The 19,013-nt window shown below is 35.1% G+C and overlaps 1 protein-coding gene across 1 annotated transcript in view; it reads right to left on the reverse strand.

The window, feature by feature from the left end:
- The window catches only part of RP1 (RP1 axonemal microtubule associated), a 211,981-nt gene that overhangs the window by 162,503 nt on the left and 30,465 nt on the right, over window positions 1–19,013 (reverse strand). Inside the window, exons 8-17 of the mRNA XM_087707060.1 lie at window positions 17,829–17,907; window positions 16,116–16,191; window positions 13,722–13,798; window positions 12,889–12,920; window positions 11,864–11,993; window positions 11,175–11,278; window positions 10,230–10,403; window positions 9,575–9,787; window positions 6,080–6,257; window positions 4,531–4,662 (exon numbers count right to left, since the gene is read on the reverse strand). Coding sequence (XP_087563186.1) covers window positions 4,531–4,662; window positions 6,080–6,257; window positions 9,575–9,787; window positions 10,230–10,403; window positions 11,175–11,278; window positions 11,864–11,993; window positions 12,889–12,920; window positions 13,722–13,798; window positions 16,116–16,191; window positions 17,829–17,907 — 1,195 coding nt within the window. The remainder of the gene's footprint in view (window positions 1–4,530; window positions 4,663–6,079; window positions 6,258–9,574; window positions 9,788–10,229; window positions 10,404–11,174; window positions 11,279–11,863; window positions 11,994–12,888; window positions 12,921–13,721; window positions 13,799–16,115; window positions 16,192–17,828; window positions 17,908–19,013) is intronic.

The raw sequence follows: 19,013 nt of genomic DNA on the forward strand, positions 1-19,013 counted from the left end.
AAGCAATAAACAGTTGGTTGCCAGCCAAGCATGCAATCACTTGATAGGCATGTATCTGAAATCTGAGACTTGACATTTAAAAAACTACCGTAAATGTTAAACAAAGGATAGAGAAAGACAGGTAACACTGAATTAATGATTTGTTGTTGTTGTTGTTGTTGTTTGAAATCCTTTGCAGGCTAATTATGGATTACTTGAATCATTTAGTTATCAAAAATGAGGGTGTGTGTGAACTTCTGATTCAGAATCTGTTGGTGATTGGAACAGCAAATGAAACTAAGAGAAACAAGAAAAAAAAGTAAAAAAAGTAAAAACTCTTCTGGCATTATTCCACCTCTTGTGAAATGGCACTTCCACTTTTAAAAGACTCACATTTCTTACTTCTGCAAATGAAGGTTAGAAAGTGTGACAGACACTTAAGAAGTCCTACTTTTATAATGACAAAAGATAAATTATCCTGCATTCATTCCCTATTCAGTTTCTTAACAGAGAATTTCTCTTTAGTGTTCTTTCCCAGAATTTGAGAAGATTTGGGAAGAAGTCTTGATGGGAGGAATGTCACTTTCTTTCACTTGGTTGTGAAATGGCCAAAACTGTGTTCATGGATTTCCTGCTTTTCTCTGCACAATCATCTGCAATTAGTCATGGCAGGACTATCATCTCCAATGTGATGCAATATCCTAATCTCTTAAATTAAACCCAAAGGAAAGGCATAATGAGAAAATTCCTTGCTTGGGACTTTTTTCAGTGCACTGCCATGACTAATGTAATGACTAAGGAGTCCTGACTTTGAGAATTAGATAATTTCTGTTTTAACTTCAGAAAGGTGAGAAAATCAACCATCCAGGTTCTCTGGCCAAGAATGTGACAGAGCAAAACTTTTCAAAGATCATAATTTAGTTCTCTAACACAGAATAATAGAGTTTCAAGGGGCCTCATCTGGTCCAACCCCCTGTTCTAGCAGGAGAGACAGTACCAGTTCAGACAAATGGCTGTCCAGTCTTTCTTGAAAGCCTCCAGTGATGGGGCACCCACAACATCTGAATGCAAGTCATTCCACTGGTTGATTGTTCTCACCATTAGTAAAATAAAAATAAAATAAAAAACCCACTGCTCCAAAAGTGCTCCTTTTCCAAATTCACTTAATTTTTAAGACATTTAATATAATGTTTATGCTGTAAGCTGCACAGAGTCACTTCAGACAGAGATGGGCAGCAAATAAATTTAATAAATAAGTAAAATAAAATAAATGTTATATTAAATATTCTTTCTCCACATGCACACTTTACAAAAAGAAACAGTGCATATATGTCTAATCTCACCAGCTCAAGGTTGACTCAGCCTTCCATCCTTCCGAGGTGGGTGAAATGAGGACCCAGACTGTGGGGGCGATATGCTGACTCTGTAAACCGCTTAGAGAGGGTTGAAAGCCCTATGAAGTGTTATATAAGTCTAACTGCTATTGCTATTGCTATTCTTTCTCTCCTTACAATAGGAACAGCAAAAAAGAAAGCAGATAGAAATTGATTAGTTAGAAAAGAATGCTGTTATGAAAAGGGAAGGAAAGAAAAAAGAAAGAATAAAAGGAGAAGGAGAAGCAACAATCTAACTAGGAATTATTATAAAAAGTTAAATTTACCAAGTTAGCAGCCTTTCTAAACCACAGATAATCTCCCAAGAGATCCCTGCTTTACAGCAGGTGTATCTGACTGAATTCCACCCATTTGCTTGCTTTCAACAGCTCTTTTGCTTCTCTCAGGAAGTACCACACTTCTATTCCTATTGGCAAATTGTTATTTGGGGGGGTGGGGGGGTGTTTCCTATCAGCAAATGCAGTGGTCTGCTTGGGGTTTCAATTGATGTGCAGCTCTATCCACAATGCGATGTAGAATCTGTGATGCTTTCTTGGGACATATTTGCACATCATGCTTTCTTAAAACAATCCATGTAATACTTTAGCATAAAGCTTTTGCTAGGTCCTTTTAGTTTTCCTAAATCAAAGCAGAACTGAGAAATATTAAAATAGGGTTGCGGGATTAGTGGATGAATGAATTGAATTGCAAGGGCTTAATTGCAATTCGGGGTGTAGTCAATATGAGGCAGTGCGTTGATGTCCTGTGATCTTTGTTTCACAACTGTAACCTCAGCATTTTTTTAAAATCAGAAGTTGCTTCTATCAGCAAATGGAAGGTTTTATCCCAGACTTTTCAGTAATAGCTTTAGTCTACCTTCTCATCTAGAAAGTAATGCAAATCAGCAACACTTTGCTGCCTCCTTGGGGCATATCTCCAACTAGAGGAAACATGAGACAGATGCTAAAAGGAAGATTCCTCAGCTGGAGAGAAATTGAATGCAGTCTTTTCCAAGCGTTCCTTAATTCTTTGTGGACAAATTTGTCAAGTTTTGGTCCTCTTAATTTCTCATTATTCAAATTTTAACTTATTCCATTTTGGGGGGAAATTTTGTCAAAAAAAACTCTACATGAAAATGTATGTGTGTTGTGTGTGTACATGTGTGTATTTGCAGGCATTTCTCTAACTATATCTGATTTTCTATGTATTTTTTCTAACACAATTTTTGACAGCAACTTTCCCTAATATGTCTTGTCTCCTGGGTCTCTTTTTCTTTAATATAATAAGGATGGTTAATTGTCCCTAACCTAGGCATGATTAATACATTTTAATGGGAAAATTCCAGTGATTCAAATCAAGCTTTCTGCAAACAACACAGGAAGCAGATTGTGAAAGAAATTTTGTACATACTCAATAAACATTTTTTTTAATAGAGAAAATTATGTTTGAAAATATTTCCTATATGTTTCATAAATTATCAGTATTTGACTGACTGGCATTTTTTTTTAAAAAAAATACCACATTTAAACTAGAAATCATTCTTCTCTGTTTTCTTGTCAACTGAGTGAAATGAACTATTTACATCAATATTGTACAGCACTTTGAGAGAAAAATTAAATGTAGGCCATACCATACAAATGGTAAAATTCTTTAAAATTGGTGGCCTTCCAATATGTTGAATTATGGGTCCTCTAATTCCCAGCCAAAAAAAGCCTTTGACTGTTCTGCCTGGGAAATATGGGATTTGTAGAACTTGGGAAACAGGTTGAAAAATGCTACTGCATTTAAATTGCATGCCTACATAGGCCAAAGAAAGTGGGAAAATCAATATATATTCTGCATTTGAAGGCAATAGGTAATGTTGTCACATTGTTCATGCCTGCAGCACTTTTGCAGTAAGTAAACACTATTCTAAAAAATCACCATTAAAACCAATTCTAGGTATAAAAACCAATGGGATTTGCTATTTTTTGAAAACTGAATGATTGCTACCCTAGATTAATCATTCTTCAGGGAATCAAACTGCAAATCAACCATGTCCAATACAAATAAAAACACATTGGTCTATATACACTAAACTGGTTATAACATCAAAATAAGTCTGTGAAAACTAATTCCAATAAAAGCCTTTCAGACTAGTAGTTTTATATAAATTGGCTAAAATTATGTGAACATTTTAACCAGTTATTTTGGGGTGGGAGGAAATGCTTCAGCCATTACCAATTTATAACATTTGAAAGATTTGGGTTCCTTAGGGCACTTTATTGTAGTAAGCTTGGCAGGATTGCTGACTTACAAATGTAAAGTGGGCCAATTTCAGAGAAATAATTGGAGGAATATTTCTTTTTGCAAAGCATGCGGGACAGGAACCCACCCCTGTGCCACATGTGCAAAAAAACAGCTGATCATTGCACGCATGAATGCCAGAAACCTGGAAGAGGATTGGGCGACACGGCACGTGCCATCAAACATGGCTCTGGGTGTCACTTCAGGCACACGTGCTGTAGGTTCGCCATCATAGTTATATGTTATGTTATCTGACAAGAATAATTTTTCTCACTCTGCTAACTGAACATCTAATCTTTAGGAAGACTGGATTGTACTGAAGTCTTCTAGGCTCCTAGGCAGTGAGTCATGAAGATGAACAGTATTCCTGGGAAATGATGGTCAATGCATAGTCATATTGATTAAGAAGCTTATTATGACTAGTTCTTTGTGTGTAGGAATATTTAGCTTTATTTGTTTCCTATCATTGACCTAAATATGCTTAATCTTTATGTAAGAAATTCCAAACATACCTTTAAGCATTCTAAATAATACTTATCCTACCCTCCCATCCCATATACAAAATATTGTTTTGCTGCTCATTATTTTCTTTCCTCTGATGCCTGGATGTTCCTGTAATCTACATTTAAACTGAGTTTAAGATTAAGGGCAAAGAATATATTTATTAATTAAGCAATGCAATCTCAAAGAAAAAAAATCGCTCACATTTGCGAACCAGTAGGGAAGGTAAGCATAAACCACCCCTGAAAAACCTAATTAGCCATCATTAACAGCAGATCAGGTTAATACTTTGAAAATGAAACAAAGCCGTTTCAACATGTTATGATTGATATGAATGAATGAATGAAGTTGAGTTGAATTGAATTGAATTGAATTGATGGATGAATTTTACCTGAAGGAGGAGGATTTGGTTGTCTTCCAGATACTCGATTCTGGGTTCCTGCAAACTGCTGCTTAGGTTCTCTGAACACTTCTTCCTGCTGGGCAAGAGTTGGAGATGTTCCCATTGGCTTTTTTCTGCCAACTAAAATTTGAAATAGAAATCATTTAAAGGGGGAAAAAACATTGGAAACCTTTTCAAAGGCAGTTAAAACAGTTCTTATTTCTGTACAAATTTTCCATGAATCCAAAGGACAACCGGCTTTACAGTTTTTCAGTGTAACAGTGTAACATAGCAAATTATGTACATTTCATTTCTTATGAATTGCAGGCAAGAGTTTAATGTTCTTATGCAAGAGTGCTAGACTGGTGTTGAGAAATAGCCTAGCCATGGCATGGCTTGAGAGGTTTGGCCGTATAAACCCCTTGTTGGCAGAATCAGAGAAAAGCCTTCTGGGCACACAGTGGTGACAAAGTTATCAACAAAATGCTGATAAAACCTGGTTGTCTTTCCCAGTTAAAATGGAGGTGCTGTGCAGGAAGCTTCATTTTTTTATACACAAATATAGTGGTGGTTTTTTTTTTTATAGATCACAAGTATAGTGATCTTTCAAAAAAGCTGACTCTGCATGATACCAGTCAAACATTCTGGAAAGTGTAGACCATGCCTTACTTGGGCACATACTTTTATGATCTCTCCTGAAATCTGAGTCAAAATGGTCATGAAAAGAAATTTCCCTAATGACTGGAAAGAAAATGGCATGTTGACAAGAGTTTGAAGTGGCCTCTGGGGTTGGAAAGAGCTCAACCTCTGACCACTTCAACAATCACATCATCAGAGTTACTGGGAACCAGGTGGCATATAAATTTAATTTATTATTATATACCAAATTGTATCCATAACCATAACTGTGTTTGATAAGAAAGAGAAAACACTATTTTCACACTGATACAGCTATATAAATCAAAACAGCTTTGAAATAATTTATAGCATCAATTTTGGACCTGACTTTGCTTGCCCCCAAAAACACAAATACATGTGCTGCCTAAAATACCATGAAAACCAGGGAGAAAACATTTCAATTTGCTCAATTTGTGGGGTTTCAAATAAAATTGTTCTATATCATCCTTGCTACATATCACAGACTACAAATAGCTGATTATAATAAGATTACATTCGTACTCAATAGCTACTACGCATTTCTGCCAGAATCTTCTGGAGAATATATAGGACTTGACAAGGTATTTTGTTTGAAATCTGATCTAGAAAATTCCAGTCCTGTAATTTTGTAATCACAACATAGTGAAAATTGTTTATCAATCTGGCAGAAATAAATATTTATTAGGTTTGAAAAGCTGTACAATTGTATGCATTTTAAAATGTAGCAGCAGATTTCTAAGTCATGTAGTAGATGCAATGCAATGTCTATCATATCATTGTTAATAATTGGGATGATCATTTATATCATTATCTTAAATATACTTTCAGCAGTAGTTTTTGTATTTTAAAAAAGAATTTGCAAGCCATGTGTTTTTAAAGCAAATAATTATTTTGTACATACATTTGACAACTTGTGGGTAAAACAAAACGTTGCTTTCTCCAGTATCGACAAGTGGTTTGGTCTCACCATTAGGCAGAAGGCCAACATATATTCCTCTGTTCTGTGCCGATTCAAGACTTACAGACACAGTTTCTAAATTTTTTTGAACTTTGAAATGACAATCCACATCTCCTATGCCCTAAAAAAATGTAGTAAATCAAAATGAATAGGACTAGAATAATTATTCTTAGGTATAATTTTATGCCTTACCATTTCAACTATTGGCCTTTTTCTGGTCTCAGAAACTTAGCATAGTTGGACCTAGTTAGGGTGTGGATGGGAAATTTCTAAATATTGGATTTTAAAAAAATCTTGACAAAGACAATGACAATCAACATTTCTTGCCAAAAAAAGCCTTCATGGACCTGTGCACAATGTTTTCCGGAGTCATGTTTGACTCAAAAGGACACCTTATGCTTCCAGGACACGGAATGTAAGCCTCTCTTCCATCACCAGCTGCTACTGATCCCTGGCAGTTACCTAAACAAACTGAACAAGGCCAGATTTTGCTAAATTGGGTTTTTTCTGCCAGTTCAGTGTATTTCCCAACATAACCTGTCATGCATCAACTTTTCTGTGATATGAGATCACTTAACTTTGTTTGTTTGTGTTTGCATTTCTTTAACTAAATTGTTCAAATTGTCTCTTTCTTTCAACCACATTTACCAGTAGTTTTTTTCTTATTTTAAATGCAAAATACCAACACCAAAAGTATCTAGTTATTCGGTCATATGACTTTTTAATTATGTATCTTCAGTTGGGTAGCTAAGTGGCAAATGGTCAGATTCTACTCTATTTGCAAGGCTACCAGAGCAGAACCTTCTTTTTAAGAATATCTACCTTCTGAAATGTTATCCTGGCAAAGTAAAGGTTAAAATGAATGCATTTCAAGAATTGATATAATGGAGTTCCAAGTTATCCATCAATATATTGTAGAAGACTGAAATCTTCCTCACTATTGGGATATTTTATATTTCTGTTTAATTTATGAAAGCACGGAATTGGAAAGGACCACTTAGATAATTCATTCCTTGTTCAGTGCAATAATCCAGATTAAAGTCTGAATATGGGCTACCTGAATACATTCAATGATGGTAACTGGTTTCATTCTTATTCACTTTTTGTCCCCTTGACTCCTGGTGACAGTCTGGACAAGTCCCTGAAATTTTTATGACAACATCTTCCGAAACAGTTTATCAGTATCTTTTTCCAAGGGCTGGGAGAGTAACTAGTCCAAGTTAGCCACCCAACTAGCTTTGTAAGAAGTGTGCTTAGCTGCCTTAGGGAAAGGCAGCTGCCAGAATGACTGGTTTTACAAGCATGTAGTTGGTGAATTGATGATGAAGATATCCTGGGGAACTGCAATCCAACTGATGAAGTCTCAGAGGGAGAAGGCCACGTAAGGGAAAGCAAATGGATTAGGAAAGCAGCCAATAAAGATAAACTTGCTATAAGAAAACTCAGGAAAACCTAGGTGAGGATTGGCAGGAGCTTGTTGGGTAGAAAGGTCAAAAGAATATCTAAATGGCTGAAGCTCTGCCTTTTATACATGTATTAACATGGACCAAGGGAAAGGGGTCACATAACTACTATAACATAACTACTATCTCATTTTTTTTGACTTCCAATAGGGATGATGATGTGCTAGGAATAATAGTTTACTGTGGATTCTGCTGGCCGCACACTTTTCACCGTGATGATGGAAGCCATTTACTTACATATTATTTTTTTCTCAAAATATGAATCATATTGCATGACTTAAAGGAATTTTGATATATATGACTTTTCAATGTGATGATGGAAACCATTTACTTATATATCAAATTTTCTCAAAATATGAATCATATTGCATGAAGTAAAAGAATGTTGATACATATTGCAGTATAGAAAGCCAGCCTGCCTGCCTGCCTGCGTGCCTCCCTCCCTCCCTCCCTCCCTCCCTCCCTTCCTTCCTTCCTTCCTTCCCAGGAACTGTGATAGTATTGAGTTGCCTAATCTAACAAACATTTTGTTAGAACAATAAGAATTATATGACCTTTAAATAGTCATCTATATAATCTTCTAATGTTTGTGTTTCATAAATGTGTTAGCCTTTATTGAAAAATGTATTGTATGCATTGGTGGCATTTTTTTCATATATATGTGTGTGTGTGTGTGTGTGTGTGTGTGTATTTGTGTGTGTGTATGTATTATAAAAATACAAAAAACCAATTCAATATTAATAATATTTGATTTTCCAACAACTTAATGTTAAAATAGCAATAGCAATAGCAGTTAGACTTAGATACCGCTTCATAGAGCTTTCAGCCCTCTCTAAGCGGTTTACAGAGTCAGCATATTGCCCCCAAAAACAATCTGGGTCCTCATTTTACCCACCTCGGAAGGATGGAAGGCTGAGTCAACCCTGAGCCGGTGAGATTAGAACCGCTGAACTGCAGATAACAGTCAGCTGAAGTGGCCTGCAGTACTGCACCCTAACCACTGCGCCACCTGAGTCAAATACTTTTCAAATATATCTGACAATAGCTTATACAATTCCCTGTATAACTGAGAACATAAGACTGATTTAAAATTAATCTCACCAGATTCTATTATGGATGACTGATCAATTTTAACTGAGGAAGAGACATTGCATAGTAATATCTAAATGATGTTTCCTCAAATTTAATATATTTAAACACAGAAAAGAGTGAATGGGCTTTAGATATAGTAGATTGATACTACTTTTAATGTAGAAAGTCTCCAATTCACTTTCTGTAAAAAAAATCATTAAATAATTAGATGACTTGCAGCTATTATTCTACTTTTATTCTATAACAACTTTTATTAGTTGACTAAAGCTCTGCCATTTTATTAATAACATAACTGAACATTACAATCTAGTGATACCATCATTATTACAAAATTTCTCACATCTATTAGTGACAATGTTTTGGCTGACTTCTAATTAACAAGAGAATTTTAGTGAACCTAAGATGAGATTTGAAACCCAGTGTTATATATTTTTTCTGGGAAAAACTCCCATATAATATATTTTATTGGTTATAGTCTCTGTATCTGAAGTGATTTATATTATTCTTATAAAGCTGTGTTTCTCAAACCTGGTGACTTTAAATCCTGTGGACTTCAACTCCCAGAATCAGCTGGCTGGGGGATTCTGGGAGTTGAAGTCCACAGGACTTAAAATCACCAAGGTTGAGAAACACTGTTATAAAGTCTCCTTTAAGTCAAGCTTAATTCCTGATTATTTAATAGAAACATTTATGGAATTTGCTTTTTCTAGGTTCATAGTTTGGTCTTCAGTTTTGATTACCTCCTATCCAGGTACTCTTTTAGTTTCTGAGCCCAGATCAGTTGCTTCCTGCTTTGGTCTATTTGAGAAGAACTAGCCTTAAAATGTATCTCTTATTCAATAAATCCATGTATGCACTTACTGAGAAAATGCAAACTTCTTACCGTTCCATTACACTGGCCATCCTTGATCCTTAGATACATTCTTGGGTGTTTCACATTTTCAAACATACAAATCCCAGAGCTGATTTTATGAACTTTCCAGGAAGAGTCATCAGCCTGATTTCCGGCTCCGCTGCAGCTCCCATCAGATCTTAGGCAGAGAAACTGGCAGTAGCTTGTAGCGAGCAAAATTATAGCACTGTTGTGGAATATACCCTATAAATCAGCAAACAGAACCATCTGCAAATAATTTTGGGTTTCAGATTTCCCATTTTTCATTTTTTTTTTACTTCCAATCTAATCCCCTGTCCCTAAGCTGGCATTTTCCAGATGTTTCCCAACTAGCATGGCCCTAAGGAGTGGCTAGCATACTTGTTTTTAGCTTGTGATTTGTTCAATAAGCCATGATTTAAACCATTTATGGCTAAGCAATCTATTACATCAAATCTGGTCAAGTTTAGGTGCAATGATTTAATCTCATTTGATACAAGAATACAACAAACTGAGGAAACTGTGGAATTACGGATAATGATTTTACAGTTATTGCAGGCTTCAGCTCCATCTAGTGGGTAGAAATTGCTTGTCTTTTGAAAGCTGTTCATTTACTATTTGCACCAGCTTTTGTATCATATTCCATTATTTTTTCATTTTCTATTACCTTTACGTGGACCACAAACTCCTTGGTGAGTCCTGCATAGCCTGTGTTATCATCAGCTACTGTGCCTTGGAAATTGAAAGAAATCATTTGGCCTGGTTTCTGGGATGATTCCAGAATGGTGCAATGATTAGGCTGAACATGAACTTGCAGTTCACAATGGTTATCCCCATAGTTCTAACAAAGAGCAAAGTGAGATTAGTCCAAATTCATAGACGTTTTGAAACGGATGCAATTTTAGATCATGGCATTACAGTTTTGCATAACCATATAGCACGAACCTACCCTCTCCTATAGCGGTATAGATTTCTTTCTGTTGTGTTTAAGAAGATGAAACTTATTATAAAATCTAAACCAGGAAATAGGATTAGTGGATTAGTTCTTCAGCATTTACTGGCATTACTGCAATTTTATGGGTAATGATTCTGACTAAAAAGAATATTATTAAGTGAATTATAACTTCAGCTACTAGAATTAATATTACAATAATTCAGCATAAAGTGCATCAGTTCGGGCTGCCAGAAAAACCATCCAGACTTTCCTTCAACACACAATGGCTTTTTGAGCTCAACTCCTGTTGCTGCTGTGTTTTCCCTTTCAGTATCATCATCATGTATTGGTCAGTTCCTGATTGTTGCAATTTTTACTGTATTAAACAAATGTGTCATAAGATTGTGGCAAGTCTGGGAAAGCAATTCTGCACAGCCACGATAGGGGATTTTGGGGTAGTTTCCCACCTCCTCCTTCCCTCCAAAAATGAATAGAGTTGATCAGTAAATGGCATGATAGTGAAACCACAGAATGCCATATAAATATAGGAAGGAAAGTCTTGATGGAGCTAACTGCATACTTTTCGTCAATATTTGGTTTGACCTCTCTCACAGTTATCAACTTTCTTCAGCACAAACACAATGGGAAAAAAGATAGGAGTCATGGTGAAAAGATTACCATCCCTGTGACTGAGCCATGAGCAAGTGCAAGTGCCAGCTGTGGGTTTGGATGACTTCGAAGAACACAGAGGCTCCCTTTCTTCGCCGCCACTTCAAAAAGACCTAATTCATTCAGGATGACAACAAAAACAGAACCTAATTAGATGTTCATAATAATGTAATATTGAGTTGCTTTAGTCCCCACAAATTGCATGAAATTTTCCTCTGTGAAAGCATGTGGTATTTCTTTTTCCTTCCTGTTTGTATTTATTTATTTAATTCAGTGTTCTGTATTTGCCCATCTCAGCCAACTGATTCTGGGAAGATTGCTATTCTAAAACTGAAAAAAACAGCTAAGACAATTGAAAACAATTTAAATGGTTAAAGTGTGTGTGTTTGTGTGTGTGTGTTTTACTAATTTGTAGTGATGCAATCTTGGGGTATACTGGAACTTGCAAAATGCTCCATAAAAGCTAGGAGCAGTTTATGGAGTATGGATGGCCCACTTCAAATACACAGTAAATGAAAGTAATGATATGGAAACTGTTCATTCAAATCCAATAAAAGTCCATTTCCTAGAAATAAGCATCAAGATTCTTTGCTTTGCTACTCTGTAACACATGATAATAAAAATTATGCCTTAAGTTTATTTCCATCCTGTGTATCCCTAAGGAATTCTCATTCTGTCACTAGATAGACAGCATTTACCATATTTGTCTTTTTTGTCACCAACGGCATCTACCACTCCCTCTCGTCTAAGACGTATAAAACCATGGGTCATCTTGTTGTAAAGCTGAAGTATATTGCCTTTCTGAAATTTCCATTTCTCAGCTGCCCACTAGAGTAAAACAAAGTAAAACAACTTGTCATCCCATAAAACACATTATATGAATCTTCCTGCCTCCCCCCCCTTCTTTTCAATCATAACTGAATCTATTAGTAATCCTTTGCATCGGGGCAACTAAAAGAAGTTGAGCATTTAGGGGCCAGATGCCCTTCCTGACATCTACGTGGAGTTCACAGCAGACAATTACTCATTGCACCCAAAGAGCAAATATCTGCCGTTATCTAGGATCGAACTCACACACTTCTGATGGTGAGATGAGAACTCCACATCTAGGTCACCATATCATTCATCTGAATCTATGAGATTGCCTGGACAATTTCCTGCAATTTTCTTGGCAAGTTTTTTCAGAATGGCTTACCTTGCCTTTTTCCTAGGGCTGAGACAAAGTCACTAGCCCTTGGTCACTCAAATAACTTTGTGTCCAAGACAGGACTAGAACTTGCAGTTTCTGTTTTGCAGCCTGTTATACCAAACTGTCTTTCTTTCTCTTATGTTAGGTTTGTGCACTTCCAGATGCCAATGGCTTCATTACCCAAATTCTAGTAATTTTCAGAGTAGCCTGAAAATTTATCACTATTTCTAGCCTCACAGTGTTCATATTCTTCATAAGCACCCCACCGAGGAGCCTAAAGAGTACTTTCCAGAGTCTGTCTCACCTTCCATCCCATTCTTGACTTCACAGCATTTATTTTTATCAAAGCAATTTAATTGTCAAAAGCACAGAGAAATGACCACAGAATGGCATGATATTCTTATCTTCCCAAGAAGGAGATAGCCATTCAATTTAAAATGAAAATTTAAAGGGTGAGGAGAGGGGAGAAGAGAGATTACTATAGATTTCAAATGAATTTATTTATTTACAACTTTTTTAAAAAAGTTTTTTTACCATGTTCTTTCTCTTGATTTCTAGTTCTTGTTCTGTGGAAAAACAAATATTGATACATGTAAAATATAAGAAGAATATCAGTTAGAAGCAAAATTGCCTGCCAATGCATTTAAGTCCAATAAAATTCTAATGAAATTCATAAATCATATAGTGTAAAAGTGATCTTCCATTAAGAAAGACGAACTCCATTAACTGGTGGCCATGATGACCATAGGAGCCCCCAGCATTTATGAAAAATATCGTATATATCTAGTGTTTGAATGGTTTCCAACAATAGAGGACTCTGCAATAGAGAACAGCCATAATTTTGGGTGAAGCTCTTATATTAAAAGCTCCCATTTCCCCCAAATCCCAGGCTCTTAGCTTACTTTTCTCTCATTGAAACTTAATGGAGATTTCAAAACATCAAAATAAGGCTAAATTGCTGCATGTTACAACTCTCCCTTTCTTGTCTCTTGGGCCTTTATGAACTTGGTTGTTTGCTACTTGAGTTCTGCCTTTACTTAGTCTAGGATTGCAAGCCAAGGCAGATTTATTTAAAAGTAGATATCCCCGTGAAGTAAATATTTAGAATTATTCAGCTTCTGAGCTCTTTGCTAATCCTTGTGTGTCAAAGAAATAGCCATTGATATTATTCTTATCATATAATACACAAGAATTTAGGAAACCCAGAGTCTATGTTATTTAAGGTAGATGCTACAAAAAATGTAATGCAATGCAGTGCAGGGCAATGCATTGCAGTGCAATGCAATGCAATACAACACAACACAACACAAATATACAATGACTTTTTCAGAGAATGACCTTCCCCAAAAACTTTGGCTTATACTTACTCATTGCAATGGTGTAATTATCAATGACATAAAGTTCTCTGACAATTTTGCCATCATCTTCTCCTTGATCTAGCCATCTTTTGGGGAGAAATATATTATGTAATAAGAATATAATGACATACTACTATTTAAACCAAAAATATTAATATTGTATTAATTAAAAACTTTAGATGCATGAAATCAGGGTTGCACTTAAGGCCACTTCTTGATTATACAGAAAAAACATGACTACCTGATTGGATAAAGATCAGGCCACAGATGCCAAAAGTTTTGAACAGAAAATTCATTAAACTGGTGCATATCTCAGAATGAAGAATTAAAAACATACAAGCATGCATACAGAAACACAAACAAATTATTTTCTATACAAAAAAGGATATATTTAAGACTGTACAGAAACTTTCTTGTAGTCATTGATGTTTTTAGTGTGGAAAAAGGAGAGGATAGTCTATTTTTAAAAAGTACCAGTAGCAATGGATTGAGACAGGAAATTAAGATATTTGAGTTAAGCAAAGTGAATATATAATTGATATGGACAAAATATTCCTACAATTATATTGCATTTCAAGAATTTATTCCTGTAACGTTTTTAGAGTTTATGACACTGCAGTATAAACTGCTCAGTTTTATGCCATTAAAGTGCACATAAGTTACCAAGAATAAATAAATATTTACTTTTTCATACTTATTATTGTTATATACACTTTAAAGCATATATACATACATAATGTATGAATACATAAAAATAAAACAGTCACAAATTAGTGTGGCTGAGCTGCATGATCTAAGATTAGGTAAAGTATCTTAAATGTGATATACCACAATTTGGGAACAGTCTTCCTTGAATAGCCGCCATATAATTCATTTAAAGCCAGAAGCAACAAAGATTATTTTACAGGACAGCAGATATTTTGGCAAGGTTTTGCCATCACAGGCACATGAAACATGAAGTATAATTAACGCCTGGCGTAATTAAAATATATAATTTCAAATACACAACAGATTTTCTGTATGTGCACATGAAAACAATTAGAAGTAAACTGCCTCTGATTTTGCTACTTAACTAGGAGTCATCTTGATTTCAAGCAGAATATAAAGCTTGAAACTGCTAGTATATCACTAGCACTAGGTATATATTTATTTCAGAGGCACTTTACATTTCTATACCAGTTGCTGAAAACATGAATTCATGAATTCAATTTGTGGTCTTCCCTTAGGACTAATATATCTGGGCTGTAAAATTCTAAATGACCATTAACTGTAGCAAAGAGAAAAATCTAAGTACTGTTCTTGTTAGTTGCAAAGTCGTGTCCGGCCCATTGAAACCCATGGACAACATTCCTCCAGGCCTTCCTATCCTCAACCATCCCCTGGAGTCCATTTAAGCTCACACCTACTGCTTTGGTGACTCCATCCAGCCACCTCATTCTCTATCATCCTTTTCTTCTTTTGCCTCAATCTTTCCCAGCATTAGGCTCTTCTCCAGTGAATCTAAGTATAGCTGTCATCTAATGATCACCAGGATGTTTATATTCTAGCTGCTGTCTTACAGATAACTGCTGAAGCATAGGATTTAGGGCTTGACACAAAAGTGCTCATATGTTCAGATCTCAATGAAGTCAATAAAGTTTTTCCATTAGTAGAATTATCTTTCTAGCAAAGGACAATCAACCAGCCAAACTGTGTTTTGAAAGACTGTGTGATGACCTGCCAAGAGAGGGCAATAGGTGCTGTTGGCCTGCCAAGAACATATCTTATTTTGGAAGCCTGCTACCACAATTGAGTATTTAGGTAATATGATGTAATATCATGTAGAGTTTTACCATCTGCAATAGAGTACTGGTTTGCATATCTCTGTGAATGCACATCTGTAACTAGATGCCTTGCATATTGATACATATTTAATTTTGTACTCAAATCCTGGAATGCAGGAAGCTAAGTAAGAGATATTCTATTGTGGCTGAAGTTTAAGATACATTGCAAAAGTGAAAACTATCTGAAATTTACTCAATAGTGTTTCAAGGAAGAATTGAAAATGAGAATGCCACATGGGATTTAATTTGAGCAGAGAATTTTTTTTCTCATTATCACTCAGTTGTTTGAAAGTTCAGTTTGACAATTACTGCAGGATTGAGGGATAGGTGAGAGTAGTTTTTAAGGAATCTGAGGCTGGAGGAACTTTTTTCCTTAGTGTTTGCCTGCTCCTCATCTTTCACAAACATCAAAAAGTTGGAAAAAGATCCTGAGCAGCAGTCCTGGAAAACTTCCGCAGCCAGAAAGACCTTCAATTGTCAATTCCTTAGTGCTTTGTTTTTTTATCTTACTCGTCCCAATAAGATATACAACATTATGAAATGGCTATTATAATTTTTTTTAAAAATAAACTGAACAAACCTGTAACATAGAAAGATATAATCTGAGTTTGTGATAGGATCCTGGACAACAATTTTCTCCAGAAACCAACCATTTCCTAAGTGAGAATATAAATAATAATGAAATCAAGTCAAGTATGTATTAATATCACTAAATCTCATGATAACTCTGTGCTGACTCATTCTCAAGTGCAAGCTTACATACTTGATAAGTTAAAAGAGTATCACACAAACTTTAGCCATTTTTTGTATTGCATTTAAATAATGCATACAGTGCTGCAATATTCACTTGCTTGCTTATTTGTTTATTGTATTTCTTATCTCCAATTTAAGACAGCTGTGACCCCAGAACAATTTGCAATATAAAGTGCATACCTCTTTAGGTTGGTAAATGGAAACTGGTTCATACAAATGTAGATTGTTTAGGAAAAGTTCTAAATTCTTGTGTGTCAAGCAGTGGTGGGGTTCAAAATTTTTTACTATCAGTTCTGTGGCCGTGGCTTGGTGGGCATGGCATGGCTTGGTAGGCATGGTTTGGTGGGCGTGGCAGGGGAAGGATATTGTAAAATCTCCATTCCCACCCCACTCAAGGGGAAGGTTACTGCAAAATCCCCATTCCCTCCTGATCAGCTGGGACTCGAGAAGCAGAGAATAGATCAGAGGCAGTCAGAGGTGATATTTATTTACCGGTTTTCTGAACTACTCAAAATTTCCACTACTGCTCCTCCAGAACTGGTCAGAACCTGCTGAATACCACCTCTGGTGTCAACGACATATAACATAGTTGAGATTGGTTGTTAGCAAAATCAGGCTAACCTGACAGTAGAAATCTGGGCCTTAGTATCCCAGGTTATGTAATATCCCCTGCTAAAGTCTACCCTTGAAGATAATCCATATGTTCAAAAAAAGTATAGAATATTAAAGTTCATTTTCTAGTTATAAAAGATCAGAGGAATTTCATATCTATTTTTCTTGAAGGAAATTCAGAAACAAAAAGCTTTTGCTGGGAAATGGTAGATATTAACTTACATGGTCCTAGAATGGTTGGGTCTAATACTATCTCTAATTATCTCCAGAAATGTATCAGCCCACTTTTTAAGATTTTGTGAAGCATTGAAAAACATGCTCAGATATTTAGCTATGTGAGCCACACTATCTATCCCAACTCTCTTACCACCCATTTTTCTGAAGGAACATACAGCTTTCTAAATACTGTAATTATGTTAATTGTCTAAGATGCAATTGTACACTTCCTTTGGTTTATGCTTTTAGTATTGAATACACAATATTCTTCTGACTACATTTGCATACCTGTATTTCATTTTTGAAATTATTATATAATTGTTATATAATTGTATAATGTGTAAAATAAAATAAAAATAAATAATTTCTAATACTTAAGAATCAATTTAAAGAAATTTAAGAATGGAATAGTTTGAACAAGCTAAATTGAAAACTGAAATTATTTCTACAAATAAAATAAAATTATTGAAAAGACTTTCTATATGGAGTCTGAAAAAAAATCATGTACAAAATGTGCATATAATGTGTAAAAGTTAAACAATGTTTATTTTTCACAGGTATCAGAAGCAGTGCTAGGGAAGGATGCCCAGATCTCACATAATAATTTCTTTTCCATAAATGGGTGCTGCTTTTTCTTAAAAAATCTTTATTCCTAAACTCAAATACTCTATTTTATGTCATTGAAGTATATAAACATTTTTAAATTTCTGACCTGAGCCAAGTCCATTGTGTCCTATAACAATTTTATATAAATGTCCAAGGTGCACAGCTTCAAGTGAGAATGTATCAGTCTGCAATCAAGCAAATAACACACATTTAATTTTAAGTGTTTGTGTTTATCTTCCCTCATTCTCTTTCAAGTAACCCACATATGCAAATGTGAAACATAAACCCTAAACAAGTTTCCATTTATATGAAAAGAGCAATAAAAATACTTTTAATCAATTACGGTTAAATGCACAAGTTAAGAAAATCAATAAGACATTTTACTCCAATTAATTGAATTAAACTATGGTAAATCATTTTTAAAGTCACAAACACACACTAAAAATGTTTATACTTTTCTTCAAATTTAGTTTTTACAAGGTTATATTGCCTCAGGCTAACTAAAGGAGGGAAGATAACATGGTCACAAAATTGCTACATTGAAGCTAAATTGACTTAGCAATGCTGGAAGTACTTATTTTTCATGCTAAAAAATTAAGGTGCAATTTCTTCTTTTCCCCACAAATAACTGTTCTGTCCATTTGCTGTACATTTTATACGTAAATAGACGTTTAGCATTTTTATGCTGGAAAATACCAAAGGGAGTCATATCTCTTTGGCTAAAAGATGAGGAAGAGGACATAATCATATTTAATCTACCTTCTTTCCTAAAATATATAGGAGTGTGGTCGTGTATAATTCTATAATTCTGTGAAGTTATTTTTAATAAATTTTGTTTGTGATGCAGATCTATACAAATTAATAGCCATTGCTGAATTGTGAAAAGTGTTATATTTACATGAACTCATTTTATTTATTGTGCACATTTATAATGGTGCTCAACTCAAACAATGTGACTTTAGGTAGTGTACAAGAGAACACTGACAAAAAGGTAACCTGGGTTGTTAAAATACCTCAATATATAAAATGGTGAGCCAAATGGAAAAATTAGAAAACAAAAATGGGACTCAATTCAACTGGACCTAAATGGCTAGGAAAAAAAAGACAAAAAATACATTTTGGGCACAATGGCTCAGCAGGTCCCAAACCTGTTACCTTCTAGCTGACAAGCTTGTCAACTAGAATGTAATGAGTTTGAGACCTGAGCTCCATGCAATGGGATGAACTCTCGTTATGCCCCAATTCCTGTCCACATAGCAGTTCAAAAGCATGCAAATGCAACTAGATAAAT

Source organism: Thamnophis sirtalis, unplaced genomic scaffold (assembly GCF_051295495.1).
Source record: "Thamnophis sirtalis isolate CommonGarterSnake01/CBP01778 unplaced genomic scaffold, rThaSir2_p1.2 scaffold_2, whole genome shotgun sequence".
NCBI lineage: Eukaryota > Metazoa > Chordata > Lepidosauria > Squamata > Natricidae > Thamnophis > Thamnophis sirtalis.